Source organism: Chrysoperla carnea, chromosome 3, assembly GCF_905475395.1.
Source record: "Chrysoperla carnea chromosome 3, inChrCarn1.1, whole genome shotgun sequence".
Taxonomy (NCBI): domain Eukaryota; kingdom Metazoa; phylum Arthropoda; class Insecta; order Neuroptera; family Chrysopidae; genus Chrysoperla; species Chrysoperla carnea.
This window is the reverse complement of record NC_058339.1, coordinates 26,716,755-26,733,914: the sequence shown is the minus strand read 5'-3', so window position 1 is coordinate 26,733,914 and position 17,160 is coordinate 26,716,755. Positions and strand designations below refer to the sequence as shown.

The following is a 17,160-nucleotide window of genomic DNA, read 5'->3' as shown; positions in this document are numbered from 1 at the left end:
TGGGGCCGATTTTGAAATTCTTCGATTTATACATATTTCCGCCGTTTCAAGGTCGTAATATCCGAATCAAACCTTTTCAATGTGATGTCTGCGTGTGTGTTCGTATGTGCGTATGTTCGTTTGGATTCTTTCACCTAAATTATCTCGCGAACCAGTTATGGCATTAAAACGTGACTAGGCTTATTCGACGCGTAATCGCGTATTTAAGAACTGAAAGAAGAACTTTTCAGCAGCATTAGTTGAGCCGTTTTTTAATCGTAATAACAAAACTGGAAAAACTGAATAAACAGAATCTGAAAAGTGGATAAAACACACCATTTATCTATGGAAATAATGATTGTTCCACCATAAGCTTCAGTACATGTTCGAAGAATAATCTATGAAGGCTAACAAGACCATTTTTTCCCCTCTGTGAAGTTAGTCGTGCGGACTACAGGGGTCGCACTCACAAGACTTCAGTACCACACCGACTATGTACTGCCAATTTATTCTAGTAGTTCTGTCTTGGCCCTACCCTCTCACTTCTTTATTCAATTCAAAGCTGTGTTCAGTAAAATGTTCAATAAATGCTTAAATATAATATATTTTGTTCAAAAAGGTGTTACCACTTAAATGATGAACAGACCAATTTTTTATGTATATAATATTCATTATATAGTACTCTTATGTTCTTAAAATATACATTTCTTTTTGATGGTACCATTTACATGGTACCATCTTTGTTAACAAATCTACCTACATAACACCACCACCTCCTTCAGAAATCGACGTTTAAGATACTCCCTTGTCTCAACATATCGAGTATTTCCAGATTTTTCTAACCCTGTATGCAACTACCACTGGAAACTATCTTTTAGTATCTATATCATAAACACTACTGCAAAGACTATAATTTTAAGTATTTTACTTATTTCACGTAAGTAATATCATAAAAACTAGGTACATAGAATATTTTACGTCTTCATATAGATAATAGTTATGCCAAATAAATATCGTATAAAAATTTTTAGCACATAACTGTCAATACACTTCTGTCTAATCAATGATGAAGCAGACACTATCTAACTATATATTTCGACATCTAAATACAGACACACTTAATGGTAATTGAATTTCATTGAAGTGTTCTCTTATTAAAAATTAATCATTTTTTAGCCATTTTATAACAAGTGATCCAATCAACTTAACTCTTCACTTTCGATTCAAGTGATTTTAACACAAAGGACATAATAAACGGCAACCGTTAATATTTTTTCTACGCAAACGATCAGTTTCCAAATATTGAACCAAACCTTTTAAAATTCCGTTTAAACACAGCACTTTTCTGAAGAACTTCTGAAGGAAAGGAGGAAAAAGAATCATAATTCGAAAATAGATAAAATTATATGAAGATAGAAAAAGTTCCAACCAGTTATACCATTTGAAAAATAAAATATATTTACTTTTTAAATCCAGCATGACCAATGTGCTCATAATACGAGTAATGACGGGCTAAAATAATACAGTTTTTGTAATATTGCATGATTTGAAGTTGTTTAGAAACCTGAAAAAACGTCAAGAAAGTATTTTTGAATCAACTTTTTTATTGCATCAATTATTTTCAATAGTAGGTATATACTATTTACCGTCGTCATTGCCATAGATATCATTACATACTGTCTCTGTCTATATCTAGAGATATTACCTCAAATAAATTGTTGTAAAGAAAATCTTTAACACAATAAAATTATACGCTCGTTCGTTGTTCATTCACAACAATACAGAAAAATATGGTATAAGCGACACACATTCCCTCTATATATTGATAACGTATATTATTACTATTAATTCGAGCGGAAAACAAAAAGGTTTTGAATTTTCAGTCCACCACAGCAAATATGTATACAAATATCAAGATGGTGGTCTCAAAAATATATTGATTAAAATGAATTTAAAGACTAGAAATTTTTGAGTTGCTTTTCTAACTTTTAAACCATCGGAAATAAAAGAAAAATAGTTTTTGAAGTACACTTCTTACAAAGTCAATACATTAAGTCTGCAGGACAGCGCCGATTTTGTTAAATGATTGATACATATTTGAAACTTCGTGAGCGGCTTTCTTTAGCGAGTCTAACAAACTTGTTTTTTGATTATTTGATTTAATATGTTCGGAAAAGAACCTTTAAAAGTAGCCGATTTTGACAATTTTTAACAGTAGCTTCAACAACTTCTACAATATACTGTAAAAAATAGTTATAAAAGGCTTTTTTTCTAACTAAGTATGAAGTAGCCTTAGATGAACTCGAACTATGTAAGGTTCTTGGTGACTTAGTAGAGAAAAGGGATAAGAACAGGACAGAACAGGATTTTTGTCTCCAGAAGAGGTGGTTTTTTTATCAGTTACTTAACCTACCCCTATAATCAACCATCCCCGATTTCCCCTACTATTATAGATATAGAGGTAAAAACGCACGTTATGATGCAATAATGATGTCTATCATCATTCAGCAAGCAAGCAAGCAGGCAGATAGATGAACAATTTATTATATTTTTCTTTCTTTCGCAAGTCTTCTTTCAATTCCTATTATTATATATGTGTATTATATTATATAATATATTATATTTTTTATTTTCTTTGTTTGTATTGTGACTATTGAATTGAAAAACGATTTTCGCAAAATATTCAACCGTCACAATTTTCCTGTTGTACAATTTGTAAAGACATATTTCTACGTATACATAATAGCATTGAATTATAGCTGGGTAGTGCCAAAATATGTAACTCATGATGATAAATCCATTAAAATAAGGCGATAATATTTTCTAACTACCTAAAAGATTGTTACACAAGTTTCTCTCATGTAATTTCCCAATAACCCCCGACGCAAAAAAGAGGGGTGTTCCAAGTTTGACCGCTATGTGTATGTGTGTCTGGCTGTCAGTGTCGTCGGAGCGCTTTAACGAATGAACCGATTTTGATTTTTTTTTTTTAAAGGTAATTTAATGAGTGTTCTTAGGCTACAAGAAAATCGGTTCAGTTTGGAGAGAGATTTTGTAAACACTTGTAACTGGCAGCGAGTTTCCCCTTTAAGTTTTAAAGAATGTTTCCATTTTATAATTTTTTAAATGCAATTTAAGATACAAACTTTAACACGCCCTACAAATGTAGCCACGTCAAAATATGAGAAGTACTCGAAAATTAAAAACCTTATTTTCCATAAAAACGGCACTCGAACCATTTTAAAAGATAACGATCTAATATTGGCAACCCTTACTACTTATTCATACTATTGCCATTCGAATTCAAACTTACTTGCCTTTTTGTGCATGATATTCCACACATTAAATTGCCCGTTGCGTGTGCAATTAGCAGTATCTTCTACGAAAAATAGTGTAAAAAGACAGTAAAATTTGTAATTTCGTTTATTAACATACAATATTTAACATTAACTTCATTATTTAACTTTGAAAGTTGCATAACAAATTTCTAGACAATTGAAATGGCAATGTTGCTTTAAATAAAAAAAAATCTTTCAAATCAAATATATTGTAAATACAAATATGGATATGAAATTACTATGTATTTACTTGCGCTTCCACCATATTTTTTAAAGTGACTGCTTTACATGGCATTAATTAAGCATAAATAAGCCGCAAATCAATTGCTAGAAGTTTGTATATCCTTGAAAATGGACAATATGACTAAACTAACTAAAGTAATTAAGACTAAAAATATTTGAGCTGGTTTTTGTTAAATAAAACGATTTAGGAATTTATTTCTAAAAAAAGTAGAAATATATTGAAATAAAAAATAAATGTTATTTTATTTAAAAGTAATTATATCGAAAAAGAATAATTGTGGTATAGAAAAATTAAAAATCGATATCCTTTATCCCACTTGAAAGACACAATAATTCAATTTTGAATTTTCTACAACTATCGAATTTTTCATCACCATTTTTTCAAAATTAAACTTACGTAGTGCCGGAAAATCAAGTTACTTTACACTAAAAATAGTTTTCAAATCGTAAGATATAAACGGGCAGGTAGCCAGAAAAACGTTACATTATATAATATGAGATAAGAAAATAAATAAATAATAAATGCCATGGAGATTTTTCCCAGCTTGCAAGTTACTTATAAATATATACCTAGGTATTTGTATCATGTATCCGTATGTGATGAATTCAACCACATGAAAATAGGTATCACAACATACGGCGGCATAGCATCAAATATATATATATCTATGGCACTGCGGCGGTGTAACATCCTGTTTAGAGAATTATTGTATTGCTCTTAAATACTTCTGTCCAATACAATTTTCCGCACGAATACAACAATATGCAATCTGTCTATATAGGCAAGACGAAAACTTTCAATTCATTTAACAAAATTGGACAATTTGAATTTTTTATATATTCAGCCAATAGTTTAAGAATTAAAATTTTGTCAGAATTCAAAACACTGACTTATGGTTTTTTTTCTAAATAATGAACTTGTAATAGGTATAAAGAAGTAAATTCGGAAAAATATAATCAAAAAATATAAATATGAAAACACCGAGATATCAATTTTATCAACTACTTAAGTTTTGTATCATAAAAATCAGTCCTTAATATAAACAAGGGAAGACAAACAACTAACTGAGTTAATTGTTGAAATATCCTGTATAGAAAGTGTTGAATGCCAGTGCCTGCATTATTTTTAACAAATTAGAATAGTTTAAAAAACAAATTTATGGTAGCCTTTCGTTTACTATTTGTTTTGGTTTTCGTTTTTTTATACCATGTATATATGAAATATACATAGTATATTAAGTTTCGTCCCAAGTTTGTAACGCTTAAAAATAATGATGCTAGGAAAAAAATTTTGTTATAGGTGTTCTTAAAATCACCTAATTAGTTCATTTCCGGTTGTCCGTCCGTCCGTCCGTCTGTCGAGCTGAAATTTTTACAGCGTACTCAGGACGTAAAAAGTGAGGTCAAGTTCGTAAATGAGCATCATAGGTCAATTGGGTCTTGGGTCCGTAGGACCCATCTTGTAAACCGTTAGAGATAGAACAAAAGTTTAAATGTAAAAATTAAATATTAAATGTTCCTTATCAAAAATTAAACAACTTTTGTTTGAAACATTTTTTCGTAAATATCACTGTTTACCCGAGAGGGCGCCAATTAGGCGGAAATTTTATAATATGTACTATATTTGATTATCAGTTATGTATGTGTCACATGTTTGTATGTGTAATGTGATAAAGAAATCAACACTGACTATGCATGGTATTTCAACAATTAACTCAGTCAATTGTTTGTTTTCACTTGTTGTTTTTTTTGAGATTCTTTTACAAGGCCACTATTTGAAGCTGTTTGCATATTTTCAACTGCCTATTTTTTATAGTTTTGGAGGAATGGATACCAAACCTTTTTCCTAATGCACACCCTTAGGGGTAAACAGTGATGTTTACGAAAAAATGTTCCAAACAAAAGTTGTTTCCTTTTTTATAAGAAACATTTTTTACCTTGAAACTTTTGTTCTATCTATAACGGTTTAAAAGATGCAAGACCCAATTAACCTATGTTACTCATTTACGAACTCAAACTTACTTTTATGTCTTGAGCCTGTTATAAAAATTGCAAAATTTCATAGCTTGATATCTTTTTTCTCACTGGTAAGCAGTAATGTTTAAAACAGGCATTTCGCGTTTCCGGTCACTCTGTATACTACGAAAATAAAATTAAAATGTACAAGAAATAATACTCCATCTAGCTTTGAAAGAAAATTTTGTTAAAATCAAGCCCCCTAGTCATAATCTTCCATGTCGTATAGCGTGAGCAACCATGTATACATGGTATAAAGTTTTCGCCTTGGCTAAAGGTGGTAAGTATAGTATAGGTACCTATAGAAACACATGTGATATACTAGTTTTGCTGAATAATCGAATAATTATTGTGTTCCAATGATAAAAGCTTTTTTGTGTGTGCGGACTGTGGTGTATCAATGTAGTGTAATATATTTTATAAATTAATACAAAAAATACAATACTCACGAGACAACTGTTTATGAACAACTGTGTGAATAACAATAGGTTCTTTATTAAGCTCAATTTGTGTTCAATTCAGTTGGATTTAGATATTTATGTTTCAAAAAAACATTTCTATTTATCATTGTCCGTAGGTACAGAATCTAGATATATATATGAGAATGGAAACTGACTGATCGATCAACGCACAGGTGAAACCACTGGGTCTAGAAGCCTGAAATTTTGTACACACGAAAGTGAGCACCAAGTAGGGATTTTTGGAAATTCATCCCTTAGCTCCTATCTCAAAAACTATTCGACCAGACAACAAATGCACCCGATTTTTGTACTTTTTGGGTCAAAATTACCTTATATACTAAGTTTTATCGAAATTGGAGATTAAAAAAAATTCCCGATTTTTTGCAATTTTTTTAAGGGGTACACCCCTTTGAAAAAATCGTGAAAATCGGAAAAAAAATTTTGTTTAGGAATTTGATGAAACTCAGTGAATGGGGTAATTTTGATCCAAAAAGTAGAAAAATCAGGTTAATTTAATGATTGGATGCAGAGTTTCTGAGATATCGCAATATTTTGATCGATTTTAGCCCGTATCTCAAAAACTATTCGACCAGTCAACAAATGCACCCGATTTTTGTATTTTTTGGGTCAAAATTACCTTATATACTGAGTTTCATCGAAACTGGAGATTAAAAAAAATTTTCGATTTTTGAAATTTTTTTAAGGGGTACCCCTTTGCAAAAATCGAGAAAATCGGAAAAAAAAATTTTGTTTAGGAATTTGATGAAACTCAGTGAATGGGGTAATTTTGATCCAAAAAGTAGAAAAATCAGGTTAATTTAATGATTGGATACGGAGTTTCTGAGATATCGCAATATTTTGATCGATTTTAGCCCGTATCTCAAAAATTATTCGACCAGTCAACAAATGCACCCGATTTTTGTATTTTTTGGATCAAAATTACCTTATATACTGAGTTTCATCGAAATTGGAGATTAAAAAAAATTTTCGATTTTTTGCAATTTTTTTAAGGGCCCCTTTGAAAAAATCGAGAAAATGGGAAAAAAAATTTTGTTTAGGAATTTGAAAAACCGTAGTAAATTCAGGTACTGAAATTTATTGTCTAAAGAAGAAGAATCTGCCTTGAACAAAATGAGTTTTCGTTTAAAAAACAAAGTTGACCTCTGTTTGACCAAGAAGACGTCCCCATATAATAAAAAAACTAAATACATACTCATATTTTCATTCCTCCTAAAAATGAACCGATACGTATTTCGTCGTTTAAAGATTTTCCATTCCGTTTTCGAAATATTACGGTGGTAACTTTTTTAAGAATCATCCTGTATAACATTAATCAGTATTAATATTAATGGTTTCAAGATCGATGTCATGCAGTTCCTATAAGGAAACCCAAACTTTCTCCATAAAAATAAATCAATAATTTCTTTTACGACTTCAAAAATGAAACTATAATGATTCTCCGTATAATCTATTCACATTACCACCACATTTGTCAGTCGATATTCCCTCAAGAATTGAGTTTTCATTAGTATTTACATTTTACTTTGTTTTGTTTCAGGCAATGACACAAGAAAGACGTCGATATGGTTTTGTTCTTGAACGCCAATGTTCTCTTGCTAAACACTACTTATCATATCACACAAATGGCATGCAAATTTATCAACAAAATATTGACGATTGGAGTGAAGTGGCTAAGACACGTGAATTTTTACCAGAATCAGTTGAAAATATGTTTTCCAGTCGAATGAGAGTAAGTGGATATAGTTTTTTTAATTCAAATCGCTTCAAAAGTAATGGAAAGTTCAATTTAATAACATGAATGGTTGTTTTTTTATTACAGCAAGTGTCATTCTGGCCAGATGAAGATGTATATTCAAATCCAAGAAGTCCTCAGCTAGATGACGATCGTTTGAGTATTACATCACAATTACGTAAAACAAAAAGTATGGATGCATCATGTTTAGACATTCGTTCTATTGGTGATGCAGGATCTCCAATGCTCTCATTATCGAGAGCTAAATCGGAGTTCAATCTCACAGCATCCACTCATTCTTTAATACAAGGTTAGTTTTTCGACTATCCAAATTTTAAATTTCTTCGATATCTAGACCGAACAATAGGTCGTTACATCACGCGTATCAGTTTAATTATGATAAAATTTTCTTTTCATAGATTGCGCTACACCACAACGCCGTCCAAAATCAATGGCTGTACCATCAAATCAAGGATCATTACAATGGGATACACAATTGGCACGTGCATTATACGCATATTTAAGTAGTGGTGAAAATCAATTAAGCTTTCTCGAAGGTGATGTGATCGCTTTAATTGGTGAACGTAATAAAGGTTGGCAATATGGTGAAAATTTACGAACACAATGCAGTGGATGGTTTCCATTAGCCTATACTGAAATAATTCTTGACGATTCGATTTTGTAAGTATATTATTAAACTAATAATTCAAAGGTCAAGAAATGAAATAATTATTTGCTTGCTTAATGTAGATCTCCATCACATCGAATATCTGAATCACAAGCCAGTGGACATTTAACTCCAGTAACACCCACTAATGGAAGTGGCATATCATCGGCTAATAATCATTATAGCAGTAACCAGGAGAAATCAATTAACGAAAATTCAAATACTAGAATGTTTGGCGATACTCTAAACTTACATCGATCTTTAACCAATTCTAAACAGGTAATGAATTACTGAACCCTTAATTATTACACATAATTGGACGCCTGTATAGTCTGGTTAAAATAAAAAGCAATTTTAAATAAAAAGCTTGTTTGTATTATATGAAGTTGTAACATTAATGTTTTACAGATTCGTCGTGTGACTGCAGCACATTCGTCTTGTCCACCGCCATCATTGCCTGCACCTGTTCCAACACCAACATTACCATTTCCCAAATCATCAGCATCCACAATGCCACATTCACAAAGTACATCGTTCAACCAAACCTCATACAGCCAATCAAATACGAATCCAAGTATAAAAACTTCAACGTCTACTTTTAATTTTACAACACCTACTTCGGGGTCATATTCAACGCATCCTCAGGGTACACGTACCACAGAACGTATTGCTCAAACATCCACTGCAATTAATTCGAAAACTGGAAAAGTGGGACCAGCTGTTGGAAATATTTCGTTACATAGCAGTAATGATTCTGGATTTAGTAATGATCCACCACCACAACCAGAAATCGATTATTCAGATGATGATATTACAATTCAAAACTCAAATCGTGTGCCCATTCGGTAAGTATATGTATGGTTGTAAAGTTTAATATTTCTAGCATACTCACTTGTTTTCTGTTATATTTTATAAGGTGGTTCGAAATATTACGATAATAACAGTTAAAAGTATCATTTAGGAGTCGTTTTTCGTATCAGTTACGGTATTTTTCGAGCCATCTGTTAATTTTTAAATTTTTTTTTATTTACCTTTTTTTAAATTTTAATTTAGCTCATCAACTCGCCAAAAAAATGACAATAACAATAACAATACAAAAGCTCTTGGTAACGGTAATAACGTCTTAAATGGTAATAACGAATATCCCACACGATCGGGTAGTTATGGGACTTTATTAGATCAAAATAAATCAAATCATTCAAGTTCATCATACAACAATCAAGCAACGTTAATGCGTTCAATGCGAGTATCTGGGAGTGAAAAGCGAGGTATCATCAAACGTACTAAATCATTTTGGAAATTTGGTAAAAGTACAGAGAGTGAAATCTTAGAAGGCATGGCATTATGGAAACATCGCGATTTAGTCGATGTACAACGTGAAATTGCCAAAAATAAGCCAAAACCAAAAGCACATCCACAACAAAATGCTTTGCCTCAAAATGCTTTACCACAGAATGCATTACCACAAAATGGTACAATGGACCGTACAGACCGTCATTCCGGCTCAGAAAAATCGAACGATTCAGATCGTACTTTACAAAATGCCAAACCTAGCGAATCAATATATATGGAAAAGTCAGAAATGAAATCGAACGAAAATAATCAAGTTGAAGAAACTCCAATTGTTAAAAAGAAAACAATAGAGGGAGGTCAAAAAACTACAGACAGTGATTTTGAAAATGAATTTATAGATGGAATTCCAGATACTGAAGACAACTTTTTCGATGATGATGGACTAATGCTTCGAGTAAAAACTGTTAATCGAAAAAATATTTTGCAACAATATAATAACGATGATGAAATAATGAGTGAATCCGAAAATAACGATAGCGATTCAGTGGTCTCAAGTGATGATCCATACGATTGTATCGTGGTAGACGATCATACTGCAACCACAAATGACCAAAAAAAGAATGCAAAAAAACAAACAGATACGAAATCAAAATCAAAAAAACCAATCAATAAAGTTGCTGAAATTGGGAAAAAATTAGAAAAATTAGCAAAATCAACAAAATACTCACAAAAAGAAAACCAGATTAGAAAATCAAGCGATGTTAATATTGAAAGACGCCGATCATTACCTAGAAGCTCTCGCAAAATGTCTGAACAACGTGAACATACATTTAGAACTTTTGGACATGATGAAAAACGGCGATCGATGCAAGAACCTTCGAAAAGAGAACGAGAAAGAGAAAAGAGGTATGATCAGAATACATCAGAAAATATATATGGTGAAGGACAACAGACTGAAAATAGACAAATTATTCCACGAACCAAACTTGTAAAAAGTAATTCAGTTGGTACAGCCACACATGAATCAGACGACAATGGCTTAATGGAATATGGCCAAAGTTTACAAAAACGATTAAAACACCCAGACACAAAATATCAAGAAATATCTCCAGAAACTGGTAACATGTACGGTCCATGGTATGATCTATGGGGAATGGATTCATCAGTTAAGAATATGCCTATTACAAAAAAACGTATGAGTCGAAATCCACGAGAAGAAAATATTTATGGCGAGAAATTTTAACCAACCATAATTTATATATTATATCCTTTCGAATCTTTTTATTTCTAAGTACTAATCGCATGTTTCTATTTTTCAGGGCGAATGCATTTGCTACAGTAAAACTACGCAAGACTAAAACTAACGATAGATCAGCTCCGCTTATTATTGAATAACCAGAATAAACGCTTTTCTAATTCCTAAATCTGTACAAATAATATTTCAATATCTTGTTCAAATTAACTAATTTCACTTCTCACAAAATTTTTAGCAATTTTCTCACATGCACGCAAGCTTTCTACATCATTTTTGGTGATGGTTACTGCGATAAAAAAATTAACATTTAGGGAATTTTCAAATTATTAGGACAAATCATAACTTATCAAGTTTTTAAATAGACCTTTTTCATGAAAAATAGAAATGCTTTTTGATAATTTTTTATTTTAAAACGATTTTTTTGCTCCACCGCACACGTGATCTGTGATGTCAAACCGACAAGCAATGACAATAAAACAGTGTCAACAGTTTACATATTAATATATCACTATTATCAACTTTAAATGACGTCAAACCAACCTTCGTGTAACATCGTGTGTTTCCGGATCGTTTTCACCAATTTGAATTTTAATGATTTTCATTGACTGTTTTCTCGGTCATATGGCTTCAAAAAAATCGGGGAAAAAAATTAGCCCTTTTGTCAAGACATTTACTTTCAATTAAGAAAAAGAAAAAAAAAATGTGAAAAAGGTCTATTTAGTAATTTTTAATACTCCTAATAATTTTTTAATTCTTTATCTATTTTGTAGAGTCAATAATTACAAAATGAATGTATTCAAAAAGTCGTGATTGACAAACGACAAATGTTATTTGTATATCTTTGTATAAATCAGAAATTATCTCAATTTTAAATGGTGCTGGATTTTTTGAGATTCAAAACGTAAAAAATAATTTTATTATACATAGTATTATTAATTTTGTTAGGTTAATTAATAAATTCTCTAATTAAAAACCTTCGGTTTATGTTTTTTGTTTTTGTAAATTTTTATATATATTTTTTAAGTTTGTATATAAATTTCAATCTAACCAAATTTCTGGTGGTTGGGAAGGTGCAATACTTGTTTATATATTTGAAAAATAAAAACAAATTTTTGTATATAAATCATTCAATAGGATTCATTCCGTTATAAATCTAAAATTAATTCTTTTTATCTTTAAAAAGCACTACTTTTGAAAAATTAACACTAATAAATATACATAAATTAACACTAATAATTCTTATGGTATGTGAATAATAATAACGAACTATCGAGTAACAAAATGTGCATTACAATCAAAAATTGTTTTATTAAATAGGGGCTTCGTGCAAAGAAAGCGTACTAAACAAAACAAAAATACATCTACCAATAGTAAAAAATATAAATACTGTTTAAAAATGCTGATATTTAAAATAGAGAATAATTTTGAGATGTTTAAACGCAGTCCTTTTGGCCCTCTCTGTTGAAACGTATTAATATGTGACCTTTTTTTTACTACAGGTGTAATACCCACGTATGTAGTAATTATAGTATATATCCATGGTAATACCATACAAAATATAAGTAATTAATACCACACAGTATGTCAACAAGTCTGAAAAGAAATATACTATGACGTCACGTCCGTTTTAAAATTTGAATATTTGTTTTAGAAATTTGAAATTTCTCTCACTAAATTTATACTTTTATTAATTAATTTCAAGTAATTAAAAACATATTAATTACTAAAATAATCAATTAGTTCAAATATCTAGCCAATTAAGTAATAATAATGTGTGTCATTCAATCTTCCAGCTAGAACAGCCCTACTTATAAGCTTGCACGAAGGCGCTATACGAGTTACTACTACGGAAGATTGTAGGTCAGTAATTACGATACATACAATAGGGTAATACATCCATTTTTTAAAAGTGTCTCAATTAGATTCTATATTGCTAATAAACCACTAAAAACAATACAAAATTTTTATTCAATCGATAAGTGCCATAAAAATGCATTTAAATTTTACATTTTCAAATTTCGCGCATAATTTGATGAAAAGCCTGGACGCAGTGGACGCCATATTGCTCCGGTCATGGCGTCAGTTGGTTGTGTAAAAAAATGCGCAGAATGATAATTGTTTTTACTTATAACTAAATTTTAGTTTACGCAGCCGTATGACGTAATAACATGGCGACTACTATTTCATGGTGTTATTTTATAAACTAAAACTAACATTCCCCGACTGTTTTTTCCCCTAAAGTCTTAAAAGAATAAATATTTTCTCATATAGAGTAAAATACCCTATTGTTCGGATCTTGTCTCCGTATACTGGCCTATTTTTAATGTAACAAGTAAAAAATTATGTTTTGAAAATTCACATACATTTTTACTCTAAAATTCTAATACTAATAATCTCATTGTCTAATTAAAAAATTAAAATATATTCTTAATTTTGTCCAATTGTTTTAAAATTAATTATTTTGCTCCAAGTTTTTTTCTATTAAAATTAAATCCTTCACAAATTTTCTTTCAAATAAAAAAATTAATAAAATGAAAAATTTATAAAAAAAAAGAACAAATTGGATAAATATAACCGTCCGTTTTTTATAATAAAATATATTTATAATAGCTTAATGTTTTTGTAAAATATTAAAGTATTTTTCTTTTTATATATATATATTTGAATATATAGCTTTTATTTGTAAAATTAAGTAAAATGAATGCCAAAAGGAAAAATTTAAAAAAAAAAAAACTTATATGGTTTGTATATGAGGAAATGAAAAACAACTCATTAAAAATGAAAAAATAATTTTGTAGTAAATAAAATTTAAAAAAAAAAAAAATTGTTTTAAAAAATGTTGAAATTGTACCATTATTATTTTAAGAAAACTATAAATGTATCGTAATAAATAATGTAATAAATAAGTCTTATTGTTGAATAAATAATATACATTGTATTGTTGTAATTTTTAATATTGTGTTTTTATTTATAAACCTTACTTTTTGGAAACAAAAACTAAAAATGGAAGAATAACTAAATAACACAATGTAAAAATAAAAAATAATTTTGAAAATATGAAGTGGAAAATTGAAAATTGAATAATTCCTTATTAATTGGGTAATCGTACCCCAGCTTTTAAAAACAATCGCTTAATGAGCACCAACTGCTACGATAGGCAAATGTAGCCAGTTTTACTGCCCAAAATCCAACATTTCAAAGGCATCTGATTTTATACGAGTTCATCAAATTCATCTGCTTTTCTACGAGTTCACACATTTAAAAAAAATAATTATCATTTGTACAATATGATTTCTTAAAACTTTCCACCATTGTATTTCGAAAACGGAGTGGAAAATCATAAACGATAAAATACGTACCGACTCATTTTTAGTGGAAATAGGGTCAACTTTGTCTCTTTTAAATAGAAATACGTTTTTCCATTTAAAAAAAAAAAAAAAAAAAAAAAAAAAAAAAAAAGACGCTAATCCCTGTTTGATCATGAAGGCGATCACTTATTAATAAACTCTAAATACCCCATTTCCTCAAAAAATGAGAAGATAGATGTTTTCCCGTTTTTATTTTCCATTCCGTTTTCGAAATATAAGGATGAAAACTTTTTATAAAATCACCATGTATAAGAAACCCTTAATTCAAAATTATATCGTGCAAAGCCGCAAGTTTGTTTCAAAGACAAAAAATAAAGAAAATTTTGATACTGGAATATTAAAGAAATTGATTTTGTATTATATGTCCATTAACAGAATGGAACTTGACAAGCTAGTAAAACATTGATCGGTGGTAATTAAAAATGTAAGTTAATTGAATTCATTTTTTTATTAAGTTTAAAAAATAAGCTACATTATTTTATAATATTCAATTTAAATATTTATAGAGTATGATGAACATAATACCTGCATGTACTCATCCAATATTAAGGTTTTTTTATTTTCTTTTGTGTTGAGAGTAAATAAAATGGAAAAATTTTTTATAGAGTGCACCTTGATTAATTTTTTAGGATTCAAGTGACGTAATAAACTTACTCGACGTATTAAACTTAGTTCGAGTCGAGTAACATTTGACATTAGTAATAAAAATCCCTTGTTAATAGCATGGATTTTGTTACCCTCCAAGAGTCGGTAATATTCTTTGATCTTAAGATAATGTAGGCTACATGTGCCTGACAGGAGGTTGGAACCATCGAAACGGTGAGATACTTTGGAAAACCTTTTTTGATAGTTCCCCAAGTAATATATACAAAAATCTGCTATTATAGGTACTTATGACGAAGGTAAGTTCCAATTTTATACACATTTGCTAAGTTTTATCTGCCAAAGCCACCATTCTTACCTGTATTGTAGGTATACACGGAGAAACTTTCATCCTTTATAAATTAACGAAGGTCAGATCATCCTGGACTCTTAGTCCAATAACCAAATATTCAATCAGTTTAAGACCTAAAATATTTAAAGTTAGTTAGGATTTTCTTAAGTAGATCACAGTGTTACTTATAAAACAAATTTTTTCGTAAACATCACCGTTTACTCGTAAGGGCCCAAATTAGGACAAAACTTTCTTGTCCATTTTCTCTAAAACTATAAAAGATAGGGAGTGGAAAATTTGCATGGAGCTTCAACTAATTAATGGTCTTGTGAAACAATCATGAAAAACGAAAAAAAATTCTAGAAAATACTTTCAGCCGAAAAATATTTGTGTTTGTTTTTTAAACTCTTTGCAAAATAGTTTCAAGATATTTCAACAACTAACTCAGCCAATTGTCATATATTTTTCATAAAATGGACTCAAGAATATGAGCTTCAATTTTTATATACTTACTTGGGAATCAGGCTGTATTATAGATTGAATTATCCCAATCTACATAACACTCATATAATGGCTACAAGTACTATATTATAAACTTGGTAGTCTAATATAATATAATAGATGCATAATATAACTAGCTTATAAATACATGTTTTTAAATAACTGGGCAATATAAAAGTAATTGAGATACTGGGAACAAATGACAGACCAAGTTGACTTTAACAGTCGATAGCAAAAATTCTGCAAATAATTTAACAAAAAATTATACATCCAAAAAAACACCCGTGTTTTTTAAATGAAGTTGTCCTTTAAAGTAACAAATTAAGGATCATAAATTAAAAAATTGGTCTCAATAAGACATACCAAATAAAATTCATTTAAATCAGAAATTTTCAAAGAGTTTTCATAAATGAATCATTTATATCGTACGGTAATTGTGCCAAATTACGTGATTATTTGCTAAGACATATTTCTTCTTTGAGAAGACATTTATCTTCTGAATCGCTCGTTATAGTATCGAAAGCGTAGTCAGTAGTGACCGACCGAAGATTTGGTTTTGATTAATTTTGGCAAAAAAATCTAGTTTCGGTATCAATTTCGATTTCTGCATAAAATCTGTCTTGTCTTCGGCTGCAGCGAAACTCTGCATTCGTGAATTATCACTCCTCGAAGTAGTTAATTTTTGTTTGTTTTATAGCAGTAATAAAAGAACAAGTGAAAACAAACAGTTGACGGTACATGACTTGCAATAAAGAACACAGGTGAAGTTATGCTCAGCTTTCTGTTATATTATAGTAGTAATAGGAAGTTGGACATTTCTCGGATGCATGCGTAAGCTCAATTTAGTTCAATGCATGTCATTACATGATGCGATAAATGGTGTGTTGTTGTAATTTGCAATGATAATTGCTAATAAAATGCTTCTATTATATTGCATACAGAAATTAGGTATTAGTTATTAGATTAATACATAGTCAGCTCTTTAAACTACATTGAATATGCAGCAAGAATACTAATAATTAATACTAGCTCACAAGTTAGTTTATTATTCAATCAGATACACACCCCGTTATGTAATCTATCTTCTTTCATTTATTTGTGGAAAAACTATCGAAGGGAAAAGTCAACATTTCTTACTTTACTGAAAATTATATAAAAAAACTTGTCGAACAGCAACGATTTCAAAAATTATTTTTTCTAGTTGTTTCTCAGGCCTTCAACAACATTCACTACTAATATCTGACCGGACTTGAAAATTGGAGGAGTTTAACCCCCACCTCAACAACAAACAAACAATAAAATGAATATTTTCCATCCGGGAGTGGTTCTAAGGTAGTTTTTTAGTCGTTTAT

General features: G+C 29.9%; 1 protein-coding gene across 1 annotated transcript in view; it reads left to right on the top strand.

Moving 5' to 3' along the window:
- The window catches only part of LOC123296646 (GATA zinc finger domain-containing protein 14), a 382,239-nt gene extending 371,065 nt beyond the window's left edge, over positions 1 to 11,174 (top strand). The window contains exons 8-13 of the mRNA XM_044878206.1: positions 7,596 to 7,787; positions 7,878 to 8,100; positions 8,210 to 8,471; positions 8,541 to 8,736; positions 8,866 to 9,302; positions 9,511 to 11,174. Of these exons, the coding sequence (XP_044734141.1) occupies positions 7,596 to 7,787; positions 7,878 to 8,100; positions 8,210 to 8,471; positions 8,541 to 8,736; positions 8,866 to 9,302; positions 9,511 to 10,993 (2,793 nt within the window). The 3' untranslated portion in view covers positions 10,994 to 11,174. The remainder of the gene's footprint in view (positions 1 to 7,595; positions 7,788 to 7,877; positions 8,101 to 8,209; positions 8,472 to 8,540; positions 8,737 to 8,865; positions 9,303 to 9,510) is intronic.
- Positions 11,175 to 17,160: the final 5,986 nt, after the last annotated feature.